The sequence below is a fragment of the Sesamum indicum genome, linkage group LG11, assembly GCF_026168435.1.
Source record: "Sesamum indicum cultivar Baizhima isolate 11 linkage group LG11, ASM2616843v1, whole genome shotgun sequence".
NCBI lineage: Eukaryota > Viridiplantae > Streptophyta > Magnoliopsida > Lamiales > Pedaliaceae > Sesamum > Sesamum indicum.
This window is the reverse complement of record NC_142667.1, coordinates 15,477,443-15,502,811: the sequence shown is the minus strand read 5'-3', so window position 1 is coordinate 15,502,811 and position 25,369 is coordinate 15,477,443. Positions and strand designations below refer to the sequence as shown.

Below are 25,369 nucleotides of genomic sequence, written 5' to 3'. Positions count from 1 at the left end.
AAAAGTTCGAGTCTTGAGCCATTCGTTTCGCGCCCTCGCGGTTGTCTGTTTTCCCGTAAATACCCTCGACAGTTTATCTCACGTGCTTCTCACGCTCCTTTTTAATTTTTCTCTTCCTTCCCACAAAAATTAAAAAAAAAAAAAAATAGAAAGAGAAAAAACTAACAATTATGTAATTTTCCCTCTACCATCCTGGACCATTACACCATAGCTGAAAACATGAAACTGATGCCTGAGATTTGAAAATTACCACTCTTTTCAGACATCAGTGTCCCTAAATATAAAAGAAATCATTCTTGGTTTGCAATATTTTCTTTTCTTTTTATGCTCATTTTCTCCTCTTGTCTTTTTTTTTTTTTTTAATTCATGTGTTGTCGACTGCGTCTTTTTTTTAAATCAAGCCTCAAACTACATTATAACTTCCATGAACGCTATTCTTCAAATTTTACAAATTTATTTTTTTTAAAAAATATATATGAAACCATTTACCTCCCGATGACTTTGTGTGAATTAGTATGATCAAACAGTTCATAATCTTGCGACTACAAGGTTTGAGACCAAAACCAACCTTTGCATTTGGTACTATTAGCTAAAACTTTAACGCGTTATCTATCCACTCTCAGCGTAAGTGGTGTACTCGTATTGCAGGTTGATGAACTAAGGTTTATACACTCAGCGAAAGTGATGTACTGTCTGGCAAGAATTATTTTGTACAACATAATTTATTCATGATTATAGAAATAAGTTTTATACACGGACGAATGAGTTTGCTGAAACAATATTTTTCCTAAAACTTAAAAGAACAAAAAAGAAAAAATAATGTATACAAGAATACTGGTAGGCAAAAAATTGTCCAGCATATCTAGCCAGTGGAAGAGTTGTAAATGCGGATGAATTGCTTCAAGTTACTCAACATCGGGCAAGGGCATCTTCCAGTAATTCCATGAGTTATAATCTTCCTGCACAGACAACCAGCAGAAATGGAGGTTTTCACAAACCCTACTTATATAAAATAAGAGAATTTCAGAAACTTATTTCAGATAGTCAGCCTTTCTGCTGCAGAAAATACCTGCTCGACGAGTGATGTTGGTGGGAACATGTCGTTCACTAGTGTGTGAAATGATGTGTATGCTTTCACTTCAACACGATGATTAATGGCCACCTCCCCCTGTAAAAATGTGACAAGCAATTGTTGGGGCTAGGCAATACGAAAATGGTAAAAACTTGAGAGTTCTGGTTGTTCTTTTGGGATGAATATTATGTCAATGATGACTACCTTAGGGTTAATGATAAAGATCTTGCCCTTTGGAATCCCAATTTTCCTGTAACTGAGCTCATCTGTGTCTCTGTTTCCAAATCCCGCATAAAATGGATTATAATCGGGAGGAAATAGTGCCTTGATATCCTGCAAAAGAGTAACTAGTACAACGTGAACATAGAATAATATGAAATGTAGGTACATGTCTTCACCCACAAAGCTAGTGTGCTTACAGCCATTCATTAATATTACCTCTAAACAGGCAATTTTGAACTCGTGAGGAGCTCTTCTTATCACTGCAATCAACAATACATTTCCATCAAAATCGATGACAAAGATATATCTGTTTTCCAAGACAAGATTTAATGCCGGCAGGGCGACACTTTCTTTATAGTGTAAGTCAAGAAGTGATCCTTCAAGGAACAGACTGCACCTTCTCGGTATAATGAAGGGAATAAGCCATCAGGGGAGATGACAACAGGTCCATCAGGTAAGCTTTTGCCATCCTGCAAGCATTTTGGACAAATTTTCACTCGAAATAATCCTTTTAAAGGGAAATTCCATCTATAAAATTGCCAGAACAATAGCTCAAGAAAATTGCAGAATCTATGATACATAACGAGATAATACCATAATCCTGCAGTTCCAGATGTCAGATAGATGGCATATAAGATTTCTCAATGGAACGGTAGAAAGGAAAATCCAAACTTAGTGAAAGTATCAGGTACATCAAAGTCGACTGAGACATACCAAATTTTACACATAACAGCTAATGGTTGCTACAAAGATATTACAAAATTTTAATTTTCGAACCAAACCTTAGAAATACCACTATGCATCTTAGAAAGAAAATATAACACGCTACTTTATAGTAATGAACACCTGCTTAAGGTTGAATAGGAAATTTTTAGTCAAGTATGCTTGAACAATTGCACGTGCACTGAGAAATAAGAGCTGGTACCCATTCTCCTGTAGCAAAAGAACCATCGTCAGACAGAAACGATTTATTCAGATGAATAAAAACAGCTAAGATATAAAATATGCAAACATCCAGCTTGCATCCGACAATCATTTCAGTCTCACAGCTATTCCCAGCTCGCCAAAGAACTCTCAATCATGAAAGTGAATAAATTAAAGTTTGAGGCTTTGAAAATGCGCTATTGTCCTAGTCTATCAAACAGTCCTTAAAGAGATCTAAAATGTAAAGTCCCACACTAGTTCAATGGCTCATAAGCTTTGGAATTCTGATGTTTCACTTTGTTTTTCCTTTGGGGTGGGAATCAGGTGCGTAACCAACCATTTCAGTCTTTTAGTTGCAACATTAAGGAAGCCCTGATACTTTGGAACTGGATCCAAGATTACATTTCCTAACAGCTAGTACACTAATTCTCCTCAAATTCAATGCATGCAGGTTAACATATGTTTTCATGCTTCAATATGTCCTTCACCATTTTGGTAGTTCAAGATGTTAAAAGTGCTTCACGAAAACCAATTATAAGATTCAATAACACTTTTAGCGTGAACCAAGCCAATGCAAACCATAAACTATATGATCACCATAGGGTTCGAAAATAGAACATATGAAGAAATTACCTTTATTGCAGAAAAAAACCGAGCAATCCCAGAATGTGTCCAGTCTTTTCCAACCAAAGGCATGAACTGACCGAGAACATCAGACCTAGGAACAAAAGTAAATGACTGTGAGTTGCAAAATACATCAGACCTAGAAACAACAGGACATCATATTCTGCTATTGATGGTTAGACCATGCTCCCACTCCCACCTTACTCAAAGAGGGAAGAGGATGGACAAATTTTAGGGGTACTCATAATCAAGCTAGATCAGTAAACCCCACAAAATTGAGAACTGATAAACTATTTCCATATTGTTATGCACTTACCAAACATAACTTTAGCAATCTTATTTACGATAAATACTTATGTGCATACTGCAAATTGTTAAATAAAACTAAATAATCTCACTTGGTAATCGTTCCATCGACATCAGAAATTACGATTCGCGCATTCCACTTCCACAAGTAAATATGAGCTTCAACCTGTCCTCGGCAGAGTGTAAGTTAATGAGAATACAGGACTTCCAACTCTAAACAACTATAGTCTTAAGCACAAATGCATTTATCAGTTAAGAAAACCCGACCTTTTGGGATCCAAGGACTCTAGTAGAGAAAACAAAGTTCACCATATTCTGTCCCTCTTTGAGATTCAAAGACGCTATTTGATCAGTAGTTGGGACATTGGTTCTTATAATTTGCTTCCGAGGAGAATCAGTGGCTACACGGGCTATAGGGGTTGTGGGGGGTTGCCTTGGTGAGACACATTCAGAATCAACAAAAACTTCGTCACATGATGAGATAGTATCGGAGTGCTCAAGTGTCTTGACCCTCCTAAATGGGATTGGCCAGAGCCTCCATCGCGCAGAAGTCATGCTAGAATCATCTATCTTCCTTTCTGCTGTCTCCACGTTCCCAGGGATTATATCATGCGGCTTAACTGGTAAATCCAAATAGTACTTCCCTTGTAAATTGTAATCGAACAATTAAGATTTCATTCTTAATGATTGAAGTAGCAGAAAAATAAATTCCTCACTTGATGTGTGGTTTGGGTCAAAAGCATCTTCTACGGTACGAGACTCCATTCCAGCATGCTGCACGTTTTCAGAGAGAGAGATCTCTGGCCCTGTTGATAAATAATAAATGTCACATAGTGTTGGATGCAGCATTAAAAATAAATTAAACAGATCTAAATTCAATGATACAACCAAACGGATGTCTTACTTGTAGATGCATCTGATTTCGTATCTTCATTTGGAGCTGGAGCTGCCTTATGAGGTTCAGCAAGTTCACTTTTGCAGTATCCATCATCAGAAGCATGAACTTCTTCACCACTTGGCTTGCTTTCCACTGCTAGATCTACATCCGTTTGATCCTGTGGTTCCTGATTGCTGCTAACAAATTGAAGATGTTTGCTATCAGAACCATCATCATCCATATCCAAAGTATTTCTTTCATGGATTGCAGCTTCAACCTGTACCTCTGGCAAAGAGATGCTGATTGGATATCCAGAATCAGTCGGAGATAATCCATCTTTGGTTAATATTTCATGATTCCTCTTTTCAGTTTCAGGATTTCCCAAAGGACTTCCAGGAGACTTCTTGTGTGGATCTTCAGTAGCCTCATGGATCTCATCTGAAGAACCCACATCAACCTTATTTGTATTTGCAGACTGCACTGCCAATTCCGAGAGCTCCAAACAGCTTTTGAAAACGTCATCCCTCTTTAAAGCACTTGATGTGCTTCCAGAACTGCTATTAATGCAAACCTCTTTGCCATTATCGGTTGTGGCCTGAGTTTCTTGCGTATGAAACAGGTGCTCTTGATCTCCTTCACAAGGTTCCGAGGGGTGTTTAGGAGGCAGGGTCCCGCTGTTCGCGTCACATGTCTCTTCAGTATCAATATTATGTGCAGAAGAATGAAGATCACTCAAATAATCAGAAGTCCATGTTGTTTCTCCTGTGTCATACTCTTCGGTCCCTGCACCAGGGCCAAGGTGAAACTGAGGCGTATCTAGTTCCACGTCTTCAGCATCCGTCTCAGATGATGATATAGGCGCTGTCAGTATATGCCCATCCACACTCACCAAAACTACTTCTGAATTTGAATTCTCTGATTCTAATGCATCCTCCACAGTCTCTAAAGTATCACATGTATTTGAACCATATTCTGGAAGTTCAACTGAACCCTCCAGAGATGGCTCATCTTGAAACTCATAAAATACATACCCAGTATCAGACTCAACCCTCTGTAACCGGCCCCTACCAAGATTAAGGTGTTTATTTTGCACCTCCAATTCACCGTTATTAAAGTCATTAACCTCTTGGCCATACAAATCACTTTCTTTTAAGCCATCGTCGATGTTACTGCTACCAATGCTATTAACATCAATATTTTCTGAGTTCGTTAAGCACTCATCATCATCCTTACCGGGATAAACTTCTCTAACAAAGTAAGCTTCACCAGAATTATCAAGATACATATTAAAATTGGCTTCGACGCCATTAACTTCAATTCGCACGACCTTCTCAGTGCCCTTGAGAACTCCCTGAAATTTCCCAAACCGTACATACCAAGGCGTACTCCTAAATGTTCCGTCCTGCTGCTTAACCACAATTATGTCGACAGCACCACCAAATGGGTGAAATGGTGTGGCAACAGAGTACATGCCTTGAGTAATAAAGCTGCTAACCTTACCAACCACATCCATCTCTTATATACAAGAGCTCGCCCTCAAAAATTCAAAAAAGGCAACCAAAAACCACAAACTAAACACAATATCTAGTAATCCACAATCAACACCGTTCCGTTAAGCAATCCCACAAAGCAGAGTTGCGTATAATTTCACTTCATGCAATTCGATGTGCTGCATGCAATAGAATCAAGACAATAAACCAATCATCAAACATAAATCTATCCAACAATAACTTCAAATACAATCTTCGGTCAACCAAAATCAACGCACCAAATCTAGATAACAAAAATTCATTCTTCAATAAACAACAAAAACGCAATTAAAAAGGCGTAGAAACTTACACGTCCAAGAAATTGCGGAATCTTCCCAGATAAAATTCGAGACCAGAGATTTGATAGATCAATCCAAATACATATACAACGATCAAAATACGTAGATATAACAGCTCAAAAAACTGAAATCGCGACTTTTATCCAAAGAAGATTCCGGAATATTTTTCTGGGAGTGATTTTTTTCTTTTTTTTTTTTTTTTGTCAAATGGGTGAATTTTCAATTTTCTTATGTCCTCGTTTCGTTTCTTGCCCTGCGAAACTACAAATTCATCAGAGAACGTTCTTTTCTTCGCTATTTCTCTTTTTCTTTTTTAAATTTATTTTCCTTGGACAGCTTGAAACTTGGACTACGAGAGAATTGAATTTTGGGATAAGAAATGAGGCAGAGTCATAAATATCCAATTGCCCAAACAATAAATACGTAATGCCTAAGAAGTTTTTGTTTTCGTAATTACCCCTTCTTTTACAGATATTACATTTAAGCACCCCATAAGTCCAGTAAATTTAGAATCGTAAATTGCAATTCACTCCCTCAACTCTTATCATTTGCATATTTAAGGGTATTTTACCCCTTCAACTTAAATCAAGTCATGGGCCTGAAATACTTCAAAGCATATTATACTATACATATATATAGAAGTTTTCATTCTCGAGGCATAAAAAAAAATTAAAAAATTAAGGCCTCGTTTGGTAAATTCATCCTACCTTATTAATGAATAATTCGTAAATGTCGGGCTAAAAGTTTGTAATTCTTATAGTTATCGGGGATGTTTGCAAAAATTTAAATTATGTAATTTTCATATTATAACTCAAATTATATTAACGGAGGTGTTTGAAAATATGAATTGTATGTTTAATCAAAGTTCAAGCTCTTGTATAGATACAATTATCAATTTCAATATACTAAAAAATTTCTTAAAGATTTCCTCCAATAAGTTACAGTTGCGCAATCACGACCACGTAATTCAATTCCATTACAATCACATGATCATTCTTATCAAACAGTTAAACAGTACTTCATGAAACAATCAATTCACATGATCAATATTGTTTCCCTAAATGTAATTTTAAATTGATCAATATTTTTATCATATGTCTAACACATTGATAGAACTTGGACATGAATAAATTTATTTTTTCAGTTGCCGCTATTCTCTTTAAATAAATTAAGATTTATAAAAAGTAGAAAAATAGATATACTTAATTGACTATAAATACGCAAATATGTCTTAATATTAATAATTTTATGTATGAACAAACTTAAATAAAGAAATAAAAGGTAAATGAAAGAGAATTAAGTCGAAACTTTGAGGACCTCAGTGTTATTTTACGGTCACACTTCCAACACCTCTCCCCGCCCCCGATCCAATCGAACCAGATCTAAGGGCATTTTGGGAAAAAAAGGCAACCCGCAATCGTGAAATTCACTCCACCGGCACGTCTCTCCTTTTTCCCACGCACTCCTCAAAATCCACGCATTTCCTCCTCAGCACCACCACCACCGCTTTTCTGGCTTCTCTGTTCCTCCGCCGCCGAATCGAGATGACGAAGTTACGTTTTCTCCTCCCCTTCCTCATCCTCGTCCTCCTCCCACTCACCTCCGCCGAGATCAAGAACCTGAAAATATCCTCCGATTCTCGGCCCATGATCCTTTTCGAACGATTCGGCTTCACGCACACCGGCCAAGCCACCATAACCGTCTCTTCCGTATCTGTAATCTCCAAGGTCGGCTCCCCCGAGCCCTCCCGGTTAGGTTTCTTCCTCCTCTCCGAAGAATCCCTGGTTCAGGTCCTTCTTGAACTCCAAACAAACCCTTCCTTTTGCGTCCTCGACTCCAAGTACATTAATCTCCTCTTCACTTTCCGCGATCTCTCCCCTCCGCCGCACTCCTCGTTTAACCACTCTTATCCGATCACTTCTCCGAATGAGTATTCGTTATTTTTTGCCAATTGTGCCCCTGAATCTACGGTGACGATGGATGTACGCACGGAGCTTTATAATCTCGACGGAAGAGAGAAGGACTTTTTGTCTGCTGGGTTAACTCAATTGCCGTCGTTGTATTTCCTTTTTTCTGTTCTTTATTTCGGATTTTTGTCCTACTGGATTTATATCTGTTTGAAAAATAGGACGTCTGTGCATAGGATTCATTTGCTCATGGGTGTTCTGGTTATTATGAAGGCATTGAATTTACTTTGTGCCGCGGAGGATAAGCATTATGTGAAGGTTACAGGGACGCCACATGGATGGGATGTGTTGTTTTACATCTTCCAGTTTCTTAGGGTTGTTTTGTTGTTCACGGTGATTGTTTTGATTGGTACTGGGTGGTCGTTCTTGAAGCCATTTTTGCAGGAGAGGGAGAAGAAGGTGTTGATGATTGTGATCCCATTGCAGGTCTTGGCAAACATTGCATCCATTGTGATTGGGGAGACAGGGCCGTTTATTAAGGATTGGGTAACATGGAATCAGGTTTTTCTTTTAGTGGATATCATTTGTTGTTGTGCGATTATTTTTCCAATCGTGTGGTCTATTAGGTCATTGAGGGAGACGTCAAAGACTGATGGCAAGGCTGCAAGGAATCTGTCGAAGCTGACCCTTTTTAGGCAGTTTTACATTGTTGTTATTGGGTACCTGTATTTCACAAGGATTGTCGTGTTTGCGCTCAGGACTATTGCTGCTTATAAGTACCAGTGGGTGGCTAATGCAGCTGAGGAGATTGCGAGTCTAGCTTTTTATACTATAATCTTTTACATGTTTAGGCCACTTCATAAGAATGAATACTTTGTACTTGATGATGAGGAGGAAGAGGCTGCAGAACTGGCTCTTCGGGATGAAGAATTTGAGCTTTGAAGTTGGAGATCCAAATGCTATTCCTTTTTGCTTTGTTCTGGCCTCACATATTCATATCGTGAGTTATTCGACGAATATATAGATAGATTTTGCAACAAATTTATGATTCATGTACCTGTTTCTCTGCTTTTTTACTTCCAAATTCTTCTAGAGACGATGAGCTTTATCTGATAGCGGCTTTGACCTTTGGATAATGAAAATGTAATTTCAATTACAAATATCGCGTCTGCCTTCTCTTTGTTCTCATTCTTTTTGTGTTTTTTCCCAAATTACAAGTCCTTTAAGTTCATTGCTTCTCTACTGAAGCTGGTTATTGGATGCATCGTTTTCAAGCAGGAAATAGTTGGTATTAAGGTGTCTTCCTCAATTTCCTTGTTTGCTATTTACGTTATCTTTATTGTTGAGTATCTCTTTTCACTCAACCAGCATTGAGGTTTTTATCACTGATGGACATGAAATTATTTTTTGGTTCTTTCCTATAGACATGCTTTTATATGTGTATTTTTCTCTTAGCTTTCTATTGAAGAGATCTTGTGCCTAAACTGAAAATGAAGTTGTGGTTCTTTTAAATCACTTTGTGAGTTGGTGATAGAGCAGAGCAAACAGTCAGCTTGGTATCCCTAAACAACGCTGGAGATTTTGGTTTCTTTGAGCCTGGCCTAAGTTCACTGGAATTTTTACGAATTTTCTTCTTACATGCTTTTCCTGCTGTTCTGTGTGTTTATGGCTTTGATTTTCTGGTTTGTGTCTACATTATGGTATGTCTCAGTACCGTTATGGCGCGAAATATATATATGGAACTGAAACATTCTGATTTGTTGCATGACATGGTTACAGTTTACACTCAAATTCACATGAGCTAATTTGAGAAATATAGTGGTGTAGAAGAATTAAGAACCTCTTCCTTTTTAGGTGCCAAAAGATGGTGATGGCGATTTATGAGCTAGCTGAAAATCTGAATTATGCATTATAAATGCCATTTAAAATTTCTGTACTGTTTTCAGAAGCAAAAAATCTTATTCGAATGTTGTTTTCAGTGCAATAACTCCTAAGCTTGGCATCCACCTATCAAACATACAATAATTTTTTGCACTGTGGTTGTAACTTGCAAGCTGATCTGTGTGATGTTACATAGCTAAAGCCTGTGATACTCATGGATGATAAAATGGCTGTGGCAAGAGGAGTGATACTGAAAAGATGTTTGAGTTCGGCAAGCACCAGTCTTTTGTTCTATGTATGAGAAGATTATAAGCCATTTTTAGTGAAGTGAATTGGGTGGCTATTACCCCTGTGATCGGGAACCAGGTTCTGAAATTGATGGTCATGTGATGCTCTAAATGGTTGGTGCAACTATACTATATTTAATTTGTGTTATAAACTGACTTTTGAGAAATTATTTTGCTTATCAACTCCACTGATGAAACCAGTGGTGACTAAGCCACACACAATTGATATCCTGTTAATTTACAATTGTTTTCATATAGTTGGAGTACAGAATATTCTGATTATTCATTTCAAATGTGCATTATTTCTGGCTTGCGTTGCTAAGAGGAACCTGAGTTGATGTTAATGCCGTCTACCACAGATTGCATTTTCTGAGCATCATCACAGCACAATGCAATTGTTGCTGATCGTTTTCCCACTACATTCCTGATTCAATTGTGTGTAGTGTCCTGCTGCGGATGAATTCTCCAGATGCTATTGTTTTCTTGCATTGATTTTTGATGGATGAATTACTGAAAGCCACAGTTGTGGAACTTTTTCTTGCTCTAGACTTGGGTTTCATCCACACGCCTGATCCATTACATCCTGATGCAATGTGGGCTTTATCAAGGGATTATGATACATCATGCTATATGTTTTATGTGAAGGATCATGTCCCTGGTGCGTGTTGCGATACATCAAACTGAAGATTTTTGGTAGAGATGAGTTCCGAAACCTCAAAGACAAAGGATCAGAACATTAAAAGTGAAGCTTGTTTTTATGATCAGAAAAGAGGTCACAGATCTAAATTTTCATTCTGACTGACCTTCAGAAGTCAGAATCCAGTTTCGTGCGCTGGTCGGAAACAAAATCCAGTGTGAATGTATTTGAGTAGAAGCAACTGATTGACAATATACATAGTCATGCACAGCACAAAACAAAATGGAATTGTGTAGCTTTGGTTTCACAGAAAGTTTTGGACGCTTCTCCTTTTCCTTTGATTGCGGTAATAGCTATGTATGTTGCCCTTTGATTGCGGTAAAAGAGAAATAACATTTTTAATCTCATAAATTAGGTTTATTTTACTTTTGTTCTTATTCATTAGGTGATTAGTATTTTTAATCAGTAACTTATAAAAATTAATTTTTTTGCTCCTTATTCACTTTTTTTTGTCTACAATTAACGGAGTATCACGTAGCCATTGAAACTCCATTTTGGTATGTTGCCAATATGAAACTTTTTCATTACACCATTGTAAAATTCTGATTGAAATTTGAAAATTTTTGAATGTTACATGTAAATATAAGAAATTGACAAGAATCTTGTGTTTTTCAAGCAAAAAAGGGAAAAGGGAAAGTGAACAAAAATCCGAAAATAGAAAAAAAAAATAAAAGAAAAGGACAAAAAGGAAATCCTCCTGTCTTTTTTCCTTTTCTGGCGAAAAGATTGACATCTAAACGCCACCATCAACAACATCGACAGTAGTAGTACAGAGCAGCATTCTCCGGAAAATAGCGCACAACGCCGCGCGTGAATACTCCTTCACTCTCCTGGCCAACAAGCGCCTCCGCCTCCGTCCCTTCCGCCATCGCCTGCGCCACACCCGTTTCTTCTCTTTTCTCCCGGCTACCACCCTCTCTCTGACCTTCCCAAAACACTTGATGGTTCTTTCAGTCACCGTCTCCTTTCTTGAAAATGTGTAGCTTCTGAGATACATTTGCCTGCATGAAATACTCTCCACCACTCTACTATGCAGCCGCGCTCCACCGTGCGTCGCGGCTGACTTCACGAACTCGGCATCGGATTCCGGCCACTTGTACAGGTTGACATAAGTGGCCCTGGCTGGAATCCTTGCATCATTTACACAGTTAGATATGCAAATTTTGCTCATCTCATCCAATTAAAAGTCTTGGCCAAGATTTTGTTCTTTGGTAAGAAATGAGACAAGATGAAAGCTTTTGATTGGTAAGGAAAAAGAAAAGAGACGGAGCAGAAGTTACTGTGATAAGTTAATGTGGGGTGTTTGGTATTTATTCACTTTGCTAAGCATATGCTCCTTTTTTGTTATGCATGGAATAATTAATCATAATTTGCCATAATTATGCTTTTTATTTACAGTTGTTTGTGCACTCTTGATATAATGATGATTCCTGAAATAATAAAGACGTCAAATTGAGTGAGACAGTGTGGGGGATATTTATGGATGGCAGCCCATGGAGAGGGACATGGTTTTGTTGAATCAAATTAATTTTAAAATAAATGATAGATAAGTAAATGTAATATATTATTACGTTATAGATAAATTTTTTTGAATTATACGTCAATTACACAATAAATATATTTCTTATCATATAATTAATTGACGTCCAATCAAAATAGATTTAGATTAGAATTTTCAATAAGAGTTATATAAGCTAATTGAATGTGACACATTCGATGCATGTGCATAAAAAAACTTATAGTAGTTAGATATCATTTAATAAATTTTTTTTGTTGTATGAGAAAAAAGAGAATATGAAAACGATTATGATAAAAAAATAAATAATTTTGAAAGAGAATATTTAAAGTAAGAGAGATATAAAGAAAATATTACCTAAAAAAAGAATTTTACCAAATAGTGAAAGAAATATGAAAAATAGTGGATGGATATATAAAAAAAGTGCTCACCCTATATATATATATATATAGATAGAGAAGGGGGGGGGGGGGTATCTATGGATGGCAACGCATGCATACAAAGCGATGAATGGAATTTGACTTGGCCGAAATCATCGGTTCGCCACAATACAAGTGGAAACTAAATCATCCCGAGCAACTGTAAATGTTGCTCTCATTACATCTCTGCCTTACTTTGACTGCAAATTTGCTTCCGTAACTGTCGACGTCGTCAATGAAACAATTATTTAATTAGTTGTGCTTATGGTATAATCAAAATAATTGAGTCAATCCCGTTGTAATGATTTAAGTAGAATCAAGATAATTAAATCAATCAGCAAGATTATATATATATATAAAGAAAAAATCAATCAGCAAGAATGATTCGTTATGTAGGCGCACAATTAAAATGCTGGGATTACATGTCTAGAGAGAAAACAGGAAAGTGATCAGGGATTACATAATCAGATGAACCAAGTTGTTTGAGTTAGTGCAAGAATTAATGTTGCTCGATCACTTGAACACATTTCTTGCATCTACTCTTGAATTTGACCGAGACAGGAAGTCTATGGGCGTCATAGCCAATTCTATATCTGGCAAAAAGATCGTCGATGGTCAAGGTAACGTGAGTCTTCCCATGCTTCTCCTTCAATTTGTTACATTTTCAATCACTGCCTCCTAAATGGTTCATTTTTTCAGATGGTTCTGTTGTCAAGTTGGACCAAAATACCAAGGCCAACGTTTTGCAAAACCTACAAGAAATGACAACTAGTGCCTTGCGTTGTCTTGGTTTCACATGCAAAAATGAGCTTCTTGATTTTGACACATGACGGTAATGAAGATCATCCAGCTCACAATCTTCTACTTGAACCATCTAAATATCCTTCAATAGAGTCTGATCTTACATTCTTCGGATTGGTTGGGCTGAGGGTTAGTCTTTTCACCAGCCCAAATTTGCAGCTTGACAGCTTTTCACCGGTTCAAGACTGATTGCTCTGATGTCTTCAGGACCCCCCTCGTGCAGAGGTTTTCCATTCCATTAAAGATTGCAGAGCTGCTGGGACTCGAGTTATAGTAATCAAAGGAGATAACAGGAATACTGCTGAAGCTATATGCCGGGACATAGGTGCATTCGGACAGGGACAAGATATCAATTGTAAAAGCTTGACTGGGAAAGAATTCATAGGACTTGAAGATAAAAGATCCCATCTCCGACAAAGTGGAGGCCTTTTGTTCTCTAGAGCCGAGCCAAAACATAAACAAGAAATTGTGAAGTTTCTCAAAGAAGACAGGTGAAGTGGTCGCCATGACAGGTGATGGAGTGAACGATGCACCGGCCCTGAAACTAGCCGACATAGTAATTGCTGGCAGAGAGGTAAAAGTGCTCATCCTGGACGAATTTTACAGTTTCGCCTTTCACAGCCGGAGCTCAAACCTTCCGTTTTGACAACAACTCTTGTGACTACTTGAAGCAACATGGCAAGGTTAAAACCACAACGCTCTCCCTATCCGTGTTGGTTGCCATTGAAATGTTCAATTCCCTAAACGCCCTGTAGGAGAACACTAGCCTACTCGGGATGCCCCCATGGATCAATCCGTGGCTGCTGATAGCCATGTCAGTCTCATTCGGCCTACACTTTGTGATCATGTACGTCCCATTTTTTGCGAACGTGTGTACCATAGTGCCCCTTGGCCTAAACAAATGGATACTTGTTCTGGCCGTTGCTTCTCCGGTCATCTTAATCGATGAGGCCCTGAAGTTTATTGGGAGGCATGGTAGACGCTCTGCCCGACGATTTTACCCAAACCTAAGTCAGATTAAGGCACACCGGAGAGTAGTTTTCAAGAATTATTCGCCTAACCTTAGTTACTAATCACTTGCTTTCTAGCTATTAGGATTCCCAAATTAACTACACATGAGTATCTTAATTAGTTCATTTGAAACTGTTAACTGTCTTAAAGCAGAGCTGCTTTGTAAGTTACACGGTTGTTCTTTCTATTACAATTTCTATTACTCTGTTGAAATCTTAGAAAGCATCGAAGAACCAATGGTATGTAATACAAGAATTGAGGGGCATCTGGACAAACAGACTTGACGTAAAGGTTTTAGATTTCTTGTGGATTGCTACATCTTGAGAAATTCTTTTGCTGGTTCAGCTAAACACACTGACCACTTTCTCTAAAAAGCGATGTATAATACCAAAAAAACACCCTAATATCGTCTATCTTTGATTCTAAGACAAAGGAAAATCTTTTTAAATTTATCAAAATAAGGCTAATTATTCTATAATCTTACATAGGATATTATGATACTAATGTGCGATAAAAGATCTTATATGCCGGTCTGTCGACTCTGGGAAGCCGTAAAATCTGGTAAGAATCGTTGCAATGGAAAGAAAACAAGAAGATAGAAGGATAAAAGAGTCAACAAATTTCTATTAATTTAAGCCCGCAAAAGAAAAGGTGACAGTAGATGAACACCCTCTACCTACTGTAAATCCATGTTCTCACGAAATTATATACTATGTATGTTTATTATTTGATTATAAAACATTTCGTTGACATTCCGTTCATTGGAGCGGACATGCGTGTCTGGAAACTTGTTGGATTTTGTTCACAAAAGAGACACAAGTGTTAGAAAATTTGATCCCCTCATCAGTGGTTCCAAAGTTGAATTATTGATTGGAATTTTGGAGCTAAAGTAACTCAGGCTTCTGGTTGATCATGCTTGAGAAAAATCGTTAAAATATGAGAAGATGTAAATGAGACAGGTTGCATAATGTCTGTCATATTTGATGACAGCTGAGTTTAACAGCTAAAGATTTGTAAGGAAATTATAAAGATTAAGGGAGGATTAATTTGCAAAATAAGGGTTAGTAATTGATTTTTTGAGAAAGGAATTGGGAAAACTTGCAAATAACATAAAAATATGGTGCGATAATTGATGTGAAGTGATAAAGTATTGAAATGCGGGTGGAAATGAGCATGTACAATGCAAAAAATGAGCTCGGAGATCGTAGCTTTGATATTTTCTGAGAAAAATATAGAGCGTGAGTGATCAAAAATTACAAATTGGATTATACCATTGGAGCAGAATTCTTGAATTTGTAATGGTAATATGTATAACATTAGAAAACTGCAGTTGTTGACTAACTAACAAAAAATCAAATTATACGAAGATATGATCATTTGAATTTGTCTTACCCAATCAACCTGCAATTTGAGGAGTTTGTTATTTATACCTTAACAGGTCGCCTCCGTGGATATAGAGGAAATCAATTGGAGATATTTTAGAATGATGTGGCATGAGGTGTGGAGAGTTCATCAACATGGAATCCCCAATTTGCTGAGTCATCCTACTGAATTGGACCTGTTTTTTGGGCTTGACAGGTTTGTATAAATATAACAATCATGGATTTAGTACCTTACTCGTAGGCCAATAGGAGTAGTCCTATTGGGCTGATCAGTAGGGGGCCCACTTCCTTCATTTTGGACCTTAGAAAAAATGTATCAATATTACTAACTTGATATGATTCATACTGTTTGATATTTCCTAACTTCAATTATGTAAGAAAAAAAATCTATATTAACATTAGGAAGAAGTATCGTGCTATGCAGTGTTTGGGTGATAGCTAAATAGTAGGATTGGTTAAAAGTTGATCCCCTCACACAATGTCTTGATTAGAGCACGAAGATGCATGAGAAAAGCAAAAAAAAAAGTCGGACAAGAAACCTCATAGTGGACTTGGTAGTATAACTGTGACGTCTGTAGTAGAAGACTTGGACTCTGCATCACTCACAACATAGATATTATGTACTGATCCCAAACTAAACTGTTAAAGGCAGTGCAACTCCTCACCTAATCCTCCCCACACTTGCCAACTTTCAAAAACCTCAACTCCACACGAAACACAAACCCACCAAAATTGCACTCACAAATCACATACATAAACGCATTTCTTGCTCCAACACATAAATTAAGTCAAAAAAACACCTTTTCTTGTTCCTTCATACAAATCTTGAAAAGATAGCACAAAATTTTTGGCCAACTTGTATCAACAGTCGCCCCTCCCCTTGTGCTATAATTGGGGTACGAGGAGCAAGACATTGGCAAGCTCATGCGTAGCACCGAATGCGATAAGTTATCCATGGCCTGTGACCTGCCCTTTTTAGGCCCCAGGCAAACCATGGAGCTCCAAGAACTCAGTCGAAAGCCCAAACGTAGTTCTTCGCACACGCTTGGTGAGCTTTTGCAGCATGTTGGTAACTCGGCGGTCGAGCCGTCTCACCAAGTTCTTGATGTCCGTGAACCTGTTTTCCAGCCTGCAGCCTCGATGCCTTTTGTTCTCTCCTTTCATAACCTCACCTATAGTGTCAAAGTCCGTCGAAAAGTCCTGCCCGCCTGTTTTAGCAGGAGTAGTACTAACAATCCCGATAATAGGAACTTGATTGAGCACAAGTCTCGGATGAAAGTTCTGCTGAATGATATCTCAGGAGAGGCGAGGGAAGGTGAAATCATGGCGGTTCTTGGGGCAAGTGGCTCGGGGAAGTCGACATTGATTGATGCTTTGGCAGATCGTATAGCCAGAGAAAGCCTCAAAGGAACGGTTACTTTGAACGGTGAAGTTCTGGAGTCCAAGCTTCTCAAAGTAATATCAGCATATGTTATGCAAGATGATCTGTTGTTTCCTATGTTGACAGTAGAGGAGACCTTCATGTTTTCAGCAGAATTCAGGCTTCCAAGAACCATGTCCAGATCCAGAAAGAAAGCCCGAGTTCAGGCCCTGATAGACCAATTAGGCCTGCGAAGCGCTGCCAAGACTGTGATCGGAGACGAGGCCCACCGTGGGGTTTCTGGTGGTGAAAGGAGGCGCGTTTCTATCGGGACGGACATAATTCACGATCCCATTTTACTGTTTCTTGATGAGCCCACTTCAGGGCTCGACTCCACAAGCGCATACATGGTTGTCAAGGTCCTGCAGAGAATTGCACAGAGTGGAAGTATAGTTATCCTGTCAATTCACCAGCCAAGCTATAGAATCCTCAGCTTGTTAGACCGTCTGATCATTCTTTCTCATGGCCAAACGGTGTTCAGTGGCGCTCCGGGGGTTCTTCCCCAGTTCTTTGCAGAGTTCGGGAAGCCGATCCCCGTAAATGAGGATAAAACTGAATTTGCTCTTGATTACATACGAGAGCTGGAGAGCACACCTGGGGGAACCAAGAATCTGGTGGATTTCAACAAGACATGGCAGAAGAGAAACCCCCTAAGCAGGAGCTCAACAGGGCCAAAACTCTCACTCAAAGATGCCATAAGTGCAAGCATTTCCATGGGGAAACTGGTTTCTGGAGCCACAAACATGGACCCAAACCTCTCATCTTCTGTCCCAAAATACGCGAACCCTTTCTGGAAAGAAATGGTTGTCATAGCAGACAGAGCAATCACAAACTCTAGAAGGGCTCCTGAGCTGTTTGGAGCAAGATTTGGGGCAGTTCTTGTGACTGGAATTATACTCGCCACCATCTTCTGGAGGCTTGACAATTCACCTAAAGGTGTTCAAGAAAGATTAGGCTTCTTCGCCTTTGCCATGTCCACAACTTTCTACACCTGCGCTGAGGCCATACCGGTATTTCTCCTTGAAAGATACATCTTCATGAGAGAAACTGCTTACAACGCTTACCGACGTTCGTCTTACGTTCTCTCTCAATCAATAATCTCCATTCCTTCTCTGCTAATCCTTTCGCTCGCGTTTGCTGTCACTACTTACTGGGCAGTAGGATTAGCAGGCGGCACGTCTGGATTCCTCTTCTACTTCATCTTCATCCTAGCTTCCTTCTGGGCCGGAAGCTCATTCGTCACGTTCCTTTCCGGGATCATCTTCAACCTGATGATGGCTTACACAGTTGTGGTGGCCATTTTGGCCTATTTCTTGCTGTTCAGTGGATTCTTCATAACCCGAGACCGAATCCCATCTTACTGGATCTGGTTCCACTACGCTTCTCTAGTGAAGTACCCTTATCAAGGGGTGATGCAGAACGAGTTTGACGATCCATCCAAGTGCTTTGTCAGGGGCATTCAGGTGTTTGATGGCTCACCACTGAGGGCAGTGCCCGACTCACTGAAGCTCAAGCTTCTGAAATCAATGAGCAAGACTCTGGGGATGAACATCACAAGCTCAACATGTTTAACTACAGGATCAGATATACTGAAACAGAGTGGAGTAACTGACATAGACAAATGGAGCTGCTTGTGGATCACCATTGCTTTGGGGTTTTTCTTCAGAGTTCTGTTCTACTTTGCCCTCTTGATTGGGAGCAAGAATAAGAGAAGGTGATGAGGATGGAAGGACATGATCAATCTGTTAATTTGCTTTGTTGTAAGATTTGATCAGTTAGTTCGTGTATGTCTTCTTCGTTTCTAATGTTAGTTGCAAGAAGTTGTGTGATGAAAGTTGTTAGATTCTTGGCTGAAAGGAGAACACATGAGAGGATAGTTTAAGCAACTTAGAACAACATGCGGTTCTTATGTTTGATCATTTCCAGCAACAATTATTTAGAAAAAAAATGCTATATATTACTTAACTTTTCTCCTTCATCATTCTTCACATTCTTAGATTCGAAAACAATTTTTTTTTTAATTGAATTCGTCCAATTAAGTTAATTCCTTATCAAAGGGGGGCAACTATCATATCTACATCCAAGATCTTGTTAAATCGTACTTTGAGTTGGCAATTGGATTCGTACCCAATAGAACTCGTCTCATATCCCCTAATGGGACAAATTTAGATTCAAAAAATAAAAGTGAGGCGGGTCCTGAATCCTAAAAACCTGTCCGATTTCTTAAAGACCCACCTCGATCTAACATATATATATATATATATATTAATTTTATTTATTTATCTTAATTTATCAATATGTCTCGTTTTCCTCATATTTGAATGTCCTAAAGTTTAAATATTAATAAAATATTATATTATTTTATTTGTATCTTATTAGCTACTTGTTCAACAGTTGATGAAAAAATCGTCCAATAATATTTGATGAGGAGAAAGATTAAGAAATTGTTACTAACGTGTAATGCAATGAATTGTTTGGGATGTTTTGTTAAGAAAATAATTTCATTTATATTTGAGAACTTGAATATTTGATGAATAATTTGTATTTGTAATCGCTATGCTGAATTTTTTATATATACTAGTTGTTATTGAAAGCGATTTCCGCGAGCATAGAAAAAATTATAATGTGAGATGAAGAAAAAAATTATAAAAAAACACAAAATATAGTGAGGTGATAAAAAAAATATATATATATGAGAAAAAAGAAATGTGGAGTAAAATAAGAAAAAAATTACAATTGTGTGTTTATTAAAAATATGAAAGCTTGTAAGAAAAAATAAATATGGAGAATATGAGAGAGAAAAAATTAATTGTAACAGGGTTTATTAAAATTATAAAAATTTGTGAGGGCAAAAAATATGGAGAACATGAGAGAGAAAATGGAGTAGTGGGTTGAGAGGAAAAAAAATATAATTTTAAAATAATTAAAAAAATTACAATTACTATATGGCCATTTTTTTAAAGAATAAAATTAATGAAAAGGGAAAAATGGAATAATAAAAACATGGTACGAGCAATGAGCTTTCTTTTATAATAGTATAGATGTAGGGAAAAAAAAACATCAAAATAATCGGGTCTATCGGATTAGATTTGTCCTGACGGATTTGCATAAAAAAACCGGGGCAGGTGGGTCTCAAGTCCTCTCGAAGTTGGCCGGGGCAGATCCACTCAATAATAAAGTCCGATTTTTTAAAGTAAATAAAAATAAAATAAAATATAAAGTTAGTTACACTTAGATACCTTCCAAAATTGTGAAATTACATTTTTCCCAAAATATTTTAAAATTATATTTATACCCCTTTCGATAATTCATTATTTATATCTGACTTTTTCTTGTTAAAGTTTGGACAAAAATGACCAATGTTAGCAAAATATTTAGATATTTTTCAATTTTGCTCTTCATTTAACACTCTCGTCTATTAATTTTATACTTATAAGAAGAAAAATATATGATTTTAACCTCACTGCATATATAGATACTATTTTTTTTAATAAGTACAAAAATATATATGAGAATGTTAAACGAGTGGCAAAATAAAAAATTTATATAATTTCTTTTGCTAACGTCTGTGTTTTTTATCCACACCCTAGTGGAAGAAGGCCAGGTATAAATGGAGAATTTTCGAATGGGGTGTAAGTGTAAATTTAAAATACTTTTGAGACTAAAATATTTTTGAGAGAAAATGTAATTTGCATTTTTAGAAGAGGTAATTTAGGTCTATATGTAATTAACCCTAAAATATAATTTAATAAATAATTGAGTAGCCTAATAGTTTGGGCCTGAGAGACCTCTTATCATCAAGTAATTGGGCCTACAAGACTGGCACCCCCTCCGGCCCACTCGGTGTTGATTTCTTACCCTTAGATTCAACTAATGAATCTTGGCCGTCAAATATGTCGGTTGGCTCATATAAAAAAGCCATCGGGATCTCAACGCTCACTCTCTTCACGCTGTCCTTAGAAATTAGGGTTGCAATCCGAATTTGAATTTCATCTGAAAGGTTAGCTGTACGGATTTACATACGTCTGCGACGCGTTTTTGTGAATTTGAATTTGTATATGCGCATGCTTCTGTATGTTCACGTTGTGCGTGAATTTTTGTGATTTCTATAGTGATGAATGGATTCCGAATTTGTTTTTACTGATTGTTTAATTGTGTTCTGGTCATTGGTATAGGTGTAAGTTGAGTCTCATGATTGGATTCATTTTATTGTTTTTGAAATTATTCTGTGGAGGGTCTGGAGTTAATTTTGTTGCGGAATTGTTTTAACTGAATTGCCCTCTTGGTCGTTCTCATTTCTATTGCTTAAAAATCTATGGGAGTATTTTCTGAGGTGTATGAAATATTATTTCTATAAGAATCGATTTGTTTACGCACTTCAGCACCCTCTCTCGCATCCCACCATAAAGGGAAAAGGGACACCTTTTTGTTGGGGTGGTGTGGTTGGGGGGGGGGGGATGCTGTATTTTGTTTCTTTGGTTTAGTGGCCATAATGATATCTCTTATGGTTTATTCATTTATTCTCTCTTATTGAAGTGAGTTTCATAGCCTTGTTTTTATCTTTTCTCATAATGCATCATCTCTTATTGCAATAGTATAAATCTAACCATCATGCCTTGTTTCATCTCTCTTCTGATTGTTGATTTCAAAATTTGATTCTGCAGCTCAAGGATGCCTCGTTATGAAGATAGGTATGGCAGCACTACTCGCCTCTATGTTGGCCACTTGTCTTCAAGGACCCGTTCGCGTGATTTGGAGCACATCTTCAGTAGATATGGAAGGTAATTAATTGCCATATCTTGTGTGGCAGTACAGTTTGTTGAGCTGCTTTTCTTGCTGAATGGATAAAGTGACGCCTTATGTCTGTGGGACCTGCGTTTTACCCATAGCTGTTGGGGTTCATATTATTTTATGTGGTTTTCCTCTATAGATGAATTCTTTTTGTTATCATTTTCTGTTGTTATTGGAATTCTGATACTTCATCCTTTCTCACCTCACAATGAGTCCTGATACTTTCCTTCTATCTTGACCTTCTGGTGACCATGGTCTGGACAAGTGTAGCTCGCCCTGTATGATTTGTGGAGTTTTAAGTTTTAATATGTTTTCTTGTAATAATAGTCTTAATTTCTTTACAGTATTTTTCAAGTGTCTCCTCTTGGTCCTTTGGCATTGGGAACCAGGATGATGTAATGGTTCTAAAAGTTCTAGTCTCACTGAAATGTATGTAGTGAATGCCTTGGTGTGAACCAAGCTTCAGTCTTCATGGATGTTCTATTTTTGTTGTATAGGTAACTAATAGTTAATGATTTTTTTTTACCTTTATCCAATGTGTAATTATTCCCTCAATCTTAGTTCTACATCAGAGATCTCCCGCTGTAGGGTATAGTTTTGCTGCTCACCTCAGTAAGAACATAGTTGCTTTGCAGGCCTGGTTCTTGCTTGGGCATCTTTGTAATCTTGTTATTTGTGAAGGAACAATGTGACCTAGGTTCTTTTGAGTTTGACTTTAATGGTTCTGTTGAAGGTTTTCTGAGCCTTTGCCTGACCTGGTGGTCAATGGTGGGAGGGTGGACTTTGCCTGACCTGGTGGTCAATTGTGAGAGGGTGGACTTGGTGGAATTTCTTGGCGATTGTTAGAAGCCTTTGGCGATTTTCTGTGTTGTCTTTGCATGTTTTTATGGAATTTGCAACAATCAAACTGGTGTTTAGTTCGTCTTGAGGACCAAGTTTCATGCACTGCAGTGCGTAAGTAGTTATGATGGCCTTACTGTTTCTGGAAACCATTTCCGCAGAGTACGCGATGTGGATATGAAGCGAGACTACGCCTTTGTCGTATGTACCAGCACTCTCTCTTGTTGCTTATGAATATTTAAGACATCATGTCTTGTCATTCTAAGTTTAAGCTGATAGGGTGATTTGTAAATTACACACTATGGTTTCTTGTGTTGGCTTTTCCTTCCTTTAAAACTATACAGGAGTTCAGTGACCCACGGGATGCTGATGATGCAAGATATAACTTGGACGGGAGAGATGTTGATGGACGGCGTATCATCGTGGAATTTGCCAAGGGAGTAAGTTACTCTTGAACCTTTCCTGATTAATTCCTTGCGGTTGTTTTTGGGAATTTCTGGTAAAGAATGGCATCTCAAGATGAGGATATGTTGATGCTGTGTTTGTTTGGTGGATTTGTATTTGCTGATTGAGGTTTTCAGCCGAATCAATTACCATTTGTTTATTTGTTCAAGAATGCGTTAGTATGTGTGGATGTTATAATCTGGTTTCGTTGCTTGTGAAAATTTATCTCTGAAATTAAACAATATGGATACAGGTGCCACGTGGACCTGGGGGAGTTCGAGAGTATGTGGGCAGAGGTCCTGCTCCAGGTTCTGGGCGCTGCTTCAATTGTGGCATTGATGGCCATTGGGCTCGAGATTGCAAGGCTGGAGACTGGAAAAATAAATGTTATCGCTGTGGGGAAAGAGGTCACATTGAAAGAAACTGCCAGAACAGCCCCAAGAAACTGAGGTATGTTTTGTTGGGTAGGCTGTTGATCTTATGTTTTAGTTGCTTTGCTTGCACAAGATTTTTTCAATTGTTTGTGTGTTACTGAATGTGCTGACCTTCACTTGATTCATCTGTTATGAAATCCGGTAAAAACCTTGCAAATTGCTAATTGCTAGATGTTTTCTGTCTTTTCATGATGCTTTAGTGGACGCGGTAGAAGTTATTCACGGTCGCCTGTGAGGTCACGTTCGCCCCGCCGTGGCAGGAGTAGGAGTCGAAGTTTCAGCAGAAGTCGTAGCTACAGGTAAGGTTTTTTTTTTTTTAATGGTTTCAGAATGTCTAGCTTCGGATTAGTTTCAAAATCTGATTATGTCATGAAAATTTTGGACTTAATTTTCACACTTGGTTCAATGATTGCACAGCCGGTCAAGGTCACCTGCAAGAAGAGGCCGTGATGCTGAGTATAAAGAAAGGAGATCAAGGAGTCCAGGAGCGGAAAGCCCTGAGCCAAAGAGGGGTTCTTCTCCCCCTAAGACAAGGAAGCGCAGTGCAACTCCCGATAGAGATGCCCCAAGAGAGAGAAGCCCTTCACCTGGTAGAGCTAGAATGGAGAAGGAGCAAGATGGGTATAACAGTGACAGCCCTAAGGAGACCAGCCGAAGCCCTGTGAGCCCTGCAGCTAGGAGGTATGATGAGAGCCCTTATGCTGCAAACGGGCGCAATCGCAGCCCTAGCCCAAGGGATGACAGGAGCCCGAGGGATGACAGGAGTCCTGTTGAAGATGATGATACAGTGCGCTCTCCCCGAGGCAGCGAATCTCCTTGAATGCATGATGAAGGTGATAGGAAGTGTGGTGTGGTTACTAGGGTTGTTTGATCTCTACTTACGTTTGATGTTCTGCACTTTAGTTGCTGTCTATGTTTGAGGATAAAGGTACCAAACGCTAGCTTCTATCCTATTTTGGAAAATGAGGAACCATGGACGTCTTCACCCTTTGCAATCTGCATATGTATTTTTAGCTTGACCATATTGTATGGAGCTCTAAAATCTTTAAATGCTGTCTCTATTGCTTTCATCCTTGTCGTCACCTCGATCGTTTAACTCTTCAGCTTGTGGTTTCCATTTGAGCATCAATGATGGGAGAATGGAGAACAATCATATACAAGCTCGGTATTTGACATGTTCAACATCCTACTTCTAACACGAGGAGAAACAGGGATGGCAAAACAATGACCGACTAAGATATTGATCTGCTTTCTACTGAAATGGTGTGGTTGATTCGGTAACTTACAAGGTTGTTGGTTCAATGAGCAGATGAGGTCCCTTCTCAACTTCATGCAATCAAGAGTTGCTCACGTGGGAGTCAGTATGGTTCCCTCTCACTTATTGGCATCATCGAGATCATCTTGCCTGCTGTAGTCTCTTTAGCACAAGATGCCAAGGCAATCCGACTTTATTGTGGAAAGATGCTTTTTCCCGCTTTTGGTCTTTGTTCTCCCGTCAACATCCTAGATAGTTATCGAATCGAATCATTTCTGGCAAGTTAGTTTAATACAGAATTCGACATACTTGAGTTGCGTTACGTTCCAGAGTCACATTTATGCTGAGAAATGAGTAGTTTCAGAATCCTGAATAAGATTCTGAACTATGTATATTTGATAGAAAGAAAAGCCGCATGGAATTTCGGGGCC

At 38.2% G+C, this 25,369-nt stretch overlaps 5 protein-coding genes and 1 pseudogene across 6 annotated transcripts; 4 read left to right on the top strand and 2 right to left on the bottom strand.

Moving 5' to 3' along the window:
• Positions 1 to 703: 703 nt before the first annotated feature.
• Positions 704 to 6,229, bottom strand: LOC105174391 (phosphatidate phosphatase PAH1). Of its 2 annotated transcripts, none has more exons than XM_088875844.1 (12): positions 5,865 to 6,229; positions 4,053 to 5,694; positions 3,865 to 3,954; positions 3,416 to 3,792; positions 3,241 to 3,314; positions 2,852 to 2,936; positions 2,141 to 2,227; positions 1,692 to 1,764; positions 1,511 to 1,554; positions 1,277 to 1,405; positions 1,070 to 1,168; positions 704 to 959 (listed from the first exon to the last, which is right to left on the bottom strand). In XM_088875844.1, exons 2-12 carry the CDS (start codon positions 5,536 to 5,538, stop codon positions 906 to 908), a joined length of 2,598 nt encoding a protein of 865 aa, XP_088731970.1. In that variant the 5' UTR covers positions 5,539 to 5,694; positions 5,865 to 6,229; the 3' UTR covers positions 704 to 905. The 2 variants fall into 2 exon arrangements, with proteins under 2 accessions (XP_088731970.1, XP_011094787.1); XM_011096485.3 differs by having other exon boundaries at positions 3,416 to 3,768.
• Positions 6,230 to 7,245: 1,016 nt separating this feature from the next.
• Positions 7,246 to 8,948, top strand: LOC105174390 (protein CANDIDATE G PROTEIN-COUPLED RECEPTOR 7). The gene has a single exon (XM_011096484.3). It carries the CDS (start codon positions 7,398 to 7,400, stop codon positions 8,700 to 8,702), a length of 1,305 nt encoding a protein of 434 aa, XP_011094786.1. The 5' UTR covers positions 7,246 to 7,397; the 3' UTR covers positions 8,703 to 8,948.
• A 2,194-nt stretch (positions 8,949 to 11,142) lies between these two features.
• Positions 11,143 to 11,943, bottom strand: LOC105174705 (uncharacterized). The gene has a single exon (XM_011096893.2). The coding sequence runs from the start codon at positions 11,794 to 11,796 to the stop codon at positions 11,359 to 11,361; it is 438 nt and encodes a 145-aa protein (XP_011095195.1). The 5' UTR covers positions 11,797 to 11,943; the 3' UTR covers positions 11,143 to 11,358.
• A 1,421-nt stretch (positions 11,944 to 13,364) lies between these two features.
• LOC105174704 (calcium-transporting ATPase 4, endoplasmic reticulum-type pseudogene) lies at positions 13,365 to 13,856 on the top strand (annotated as a pseudogene).
• Positions 13,857 to 16,438: 2,582 nt separating this feature from the next.
• Positions 16,439 to 19,152, top strand: LOC105174389 (ABC transporter G family member 20). The gene has a single exon (XM_011096483.3). The coding sequence runs from the start codon at positions 16,679 to 16,681 to the stop codon at positions 18,890 to 18,892; it is 2,214 nt and encodes a 737-aa protein (XP_011094785.1). The 5' UTR covers positions 16,439 to 16,678; the 3' UTR covers positions 18,893 to 19,152.
• A 1,918-nt stretch (positions 19,153 to 21,070) lies between these two features.
• On the top strand, positions 21,071 to 24,753 carry LOC105174388 (uncharacterized). Its single transcript, XM_011096482.3, has 7 exons — positions 21,071 to 21,174; positions 21,839 to 21,955; positions 22,967 to 23,006; positions 23,150 to 23,245; positions 23,503 to 23,699; positions 23,884 to 23,982; positions 24,101 to 24,753. The coding sequence occupies exons 2-7, from the start codon at positions 21,846 to 21,848 to the stop codon at positions 24,501 to 24,503; spliced, it is 945 nt and encodes a 314-aa protein (XP_011094784.1). The 5' UTR covers positions 21,071 to 21,174; positions 21,839 to 21,845; the 3' UTR covers positions 24,504 to 24,753.
• The last annotated feature ends 616 nt before the right edge of the window (positions 24,754 to 25,369 follow it).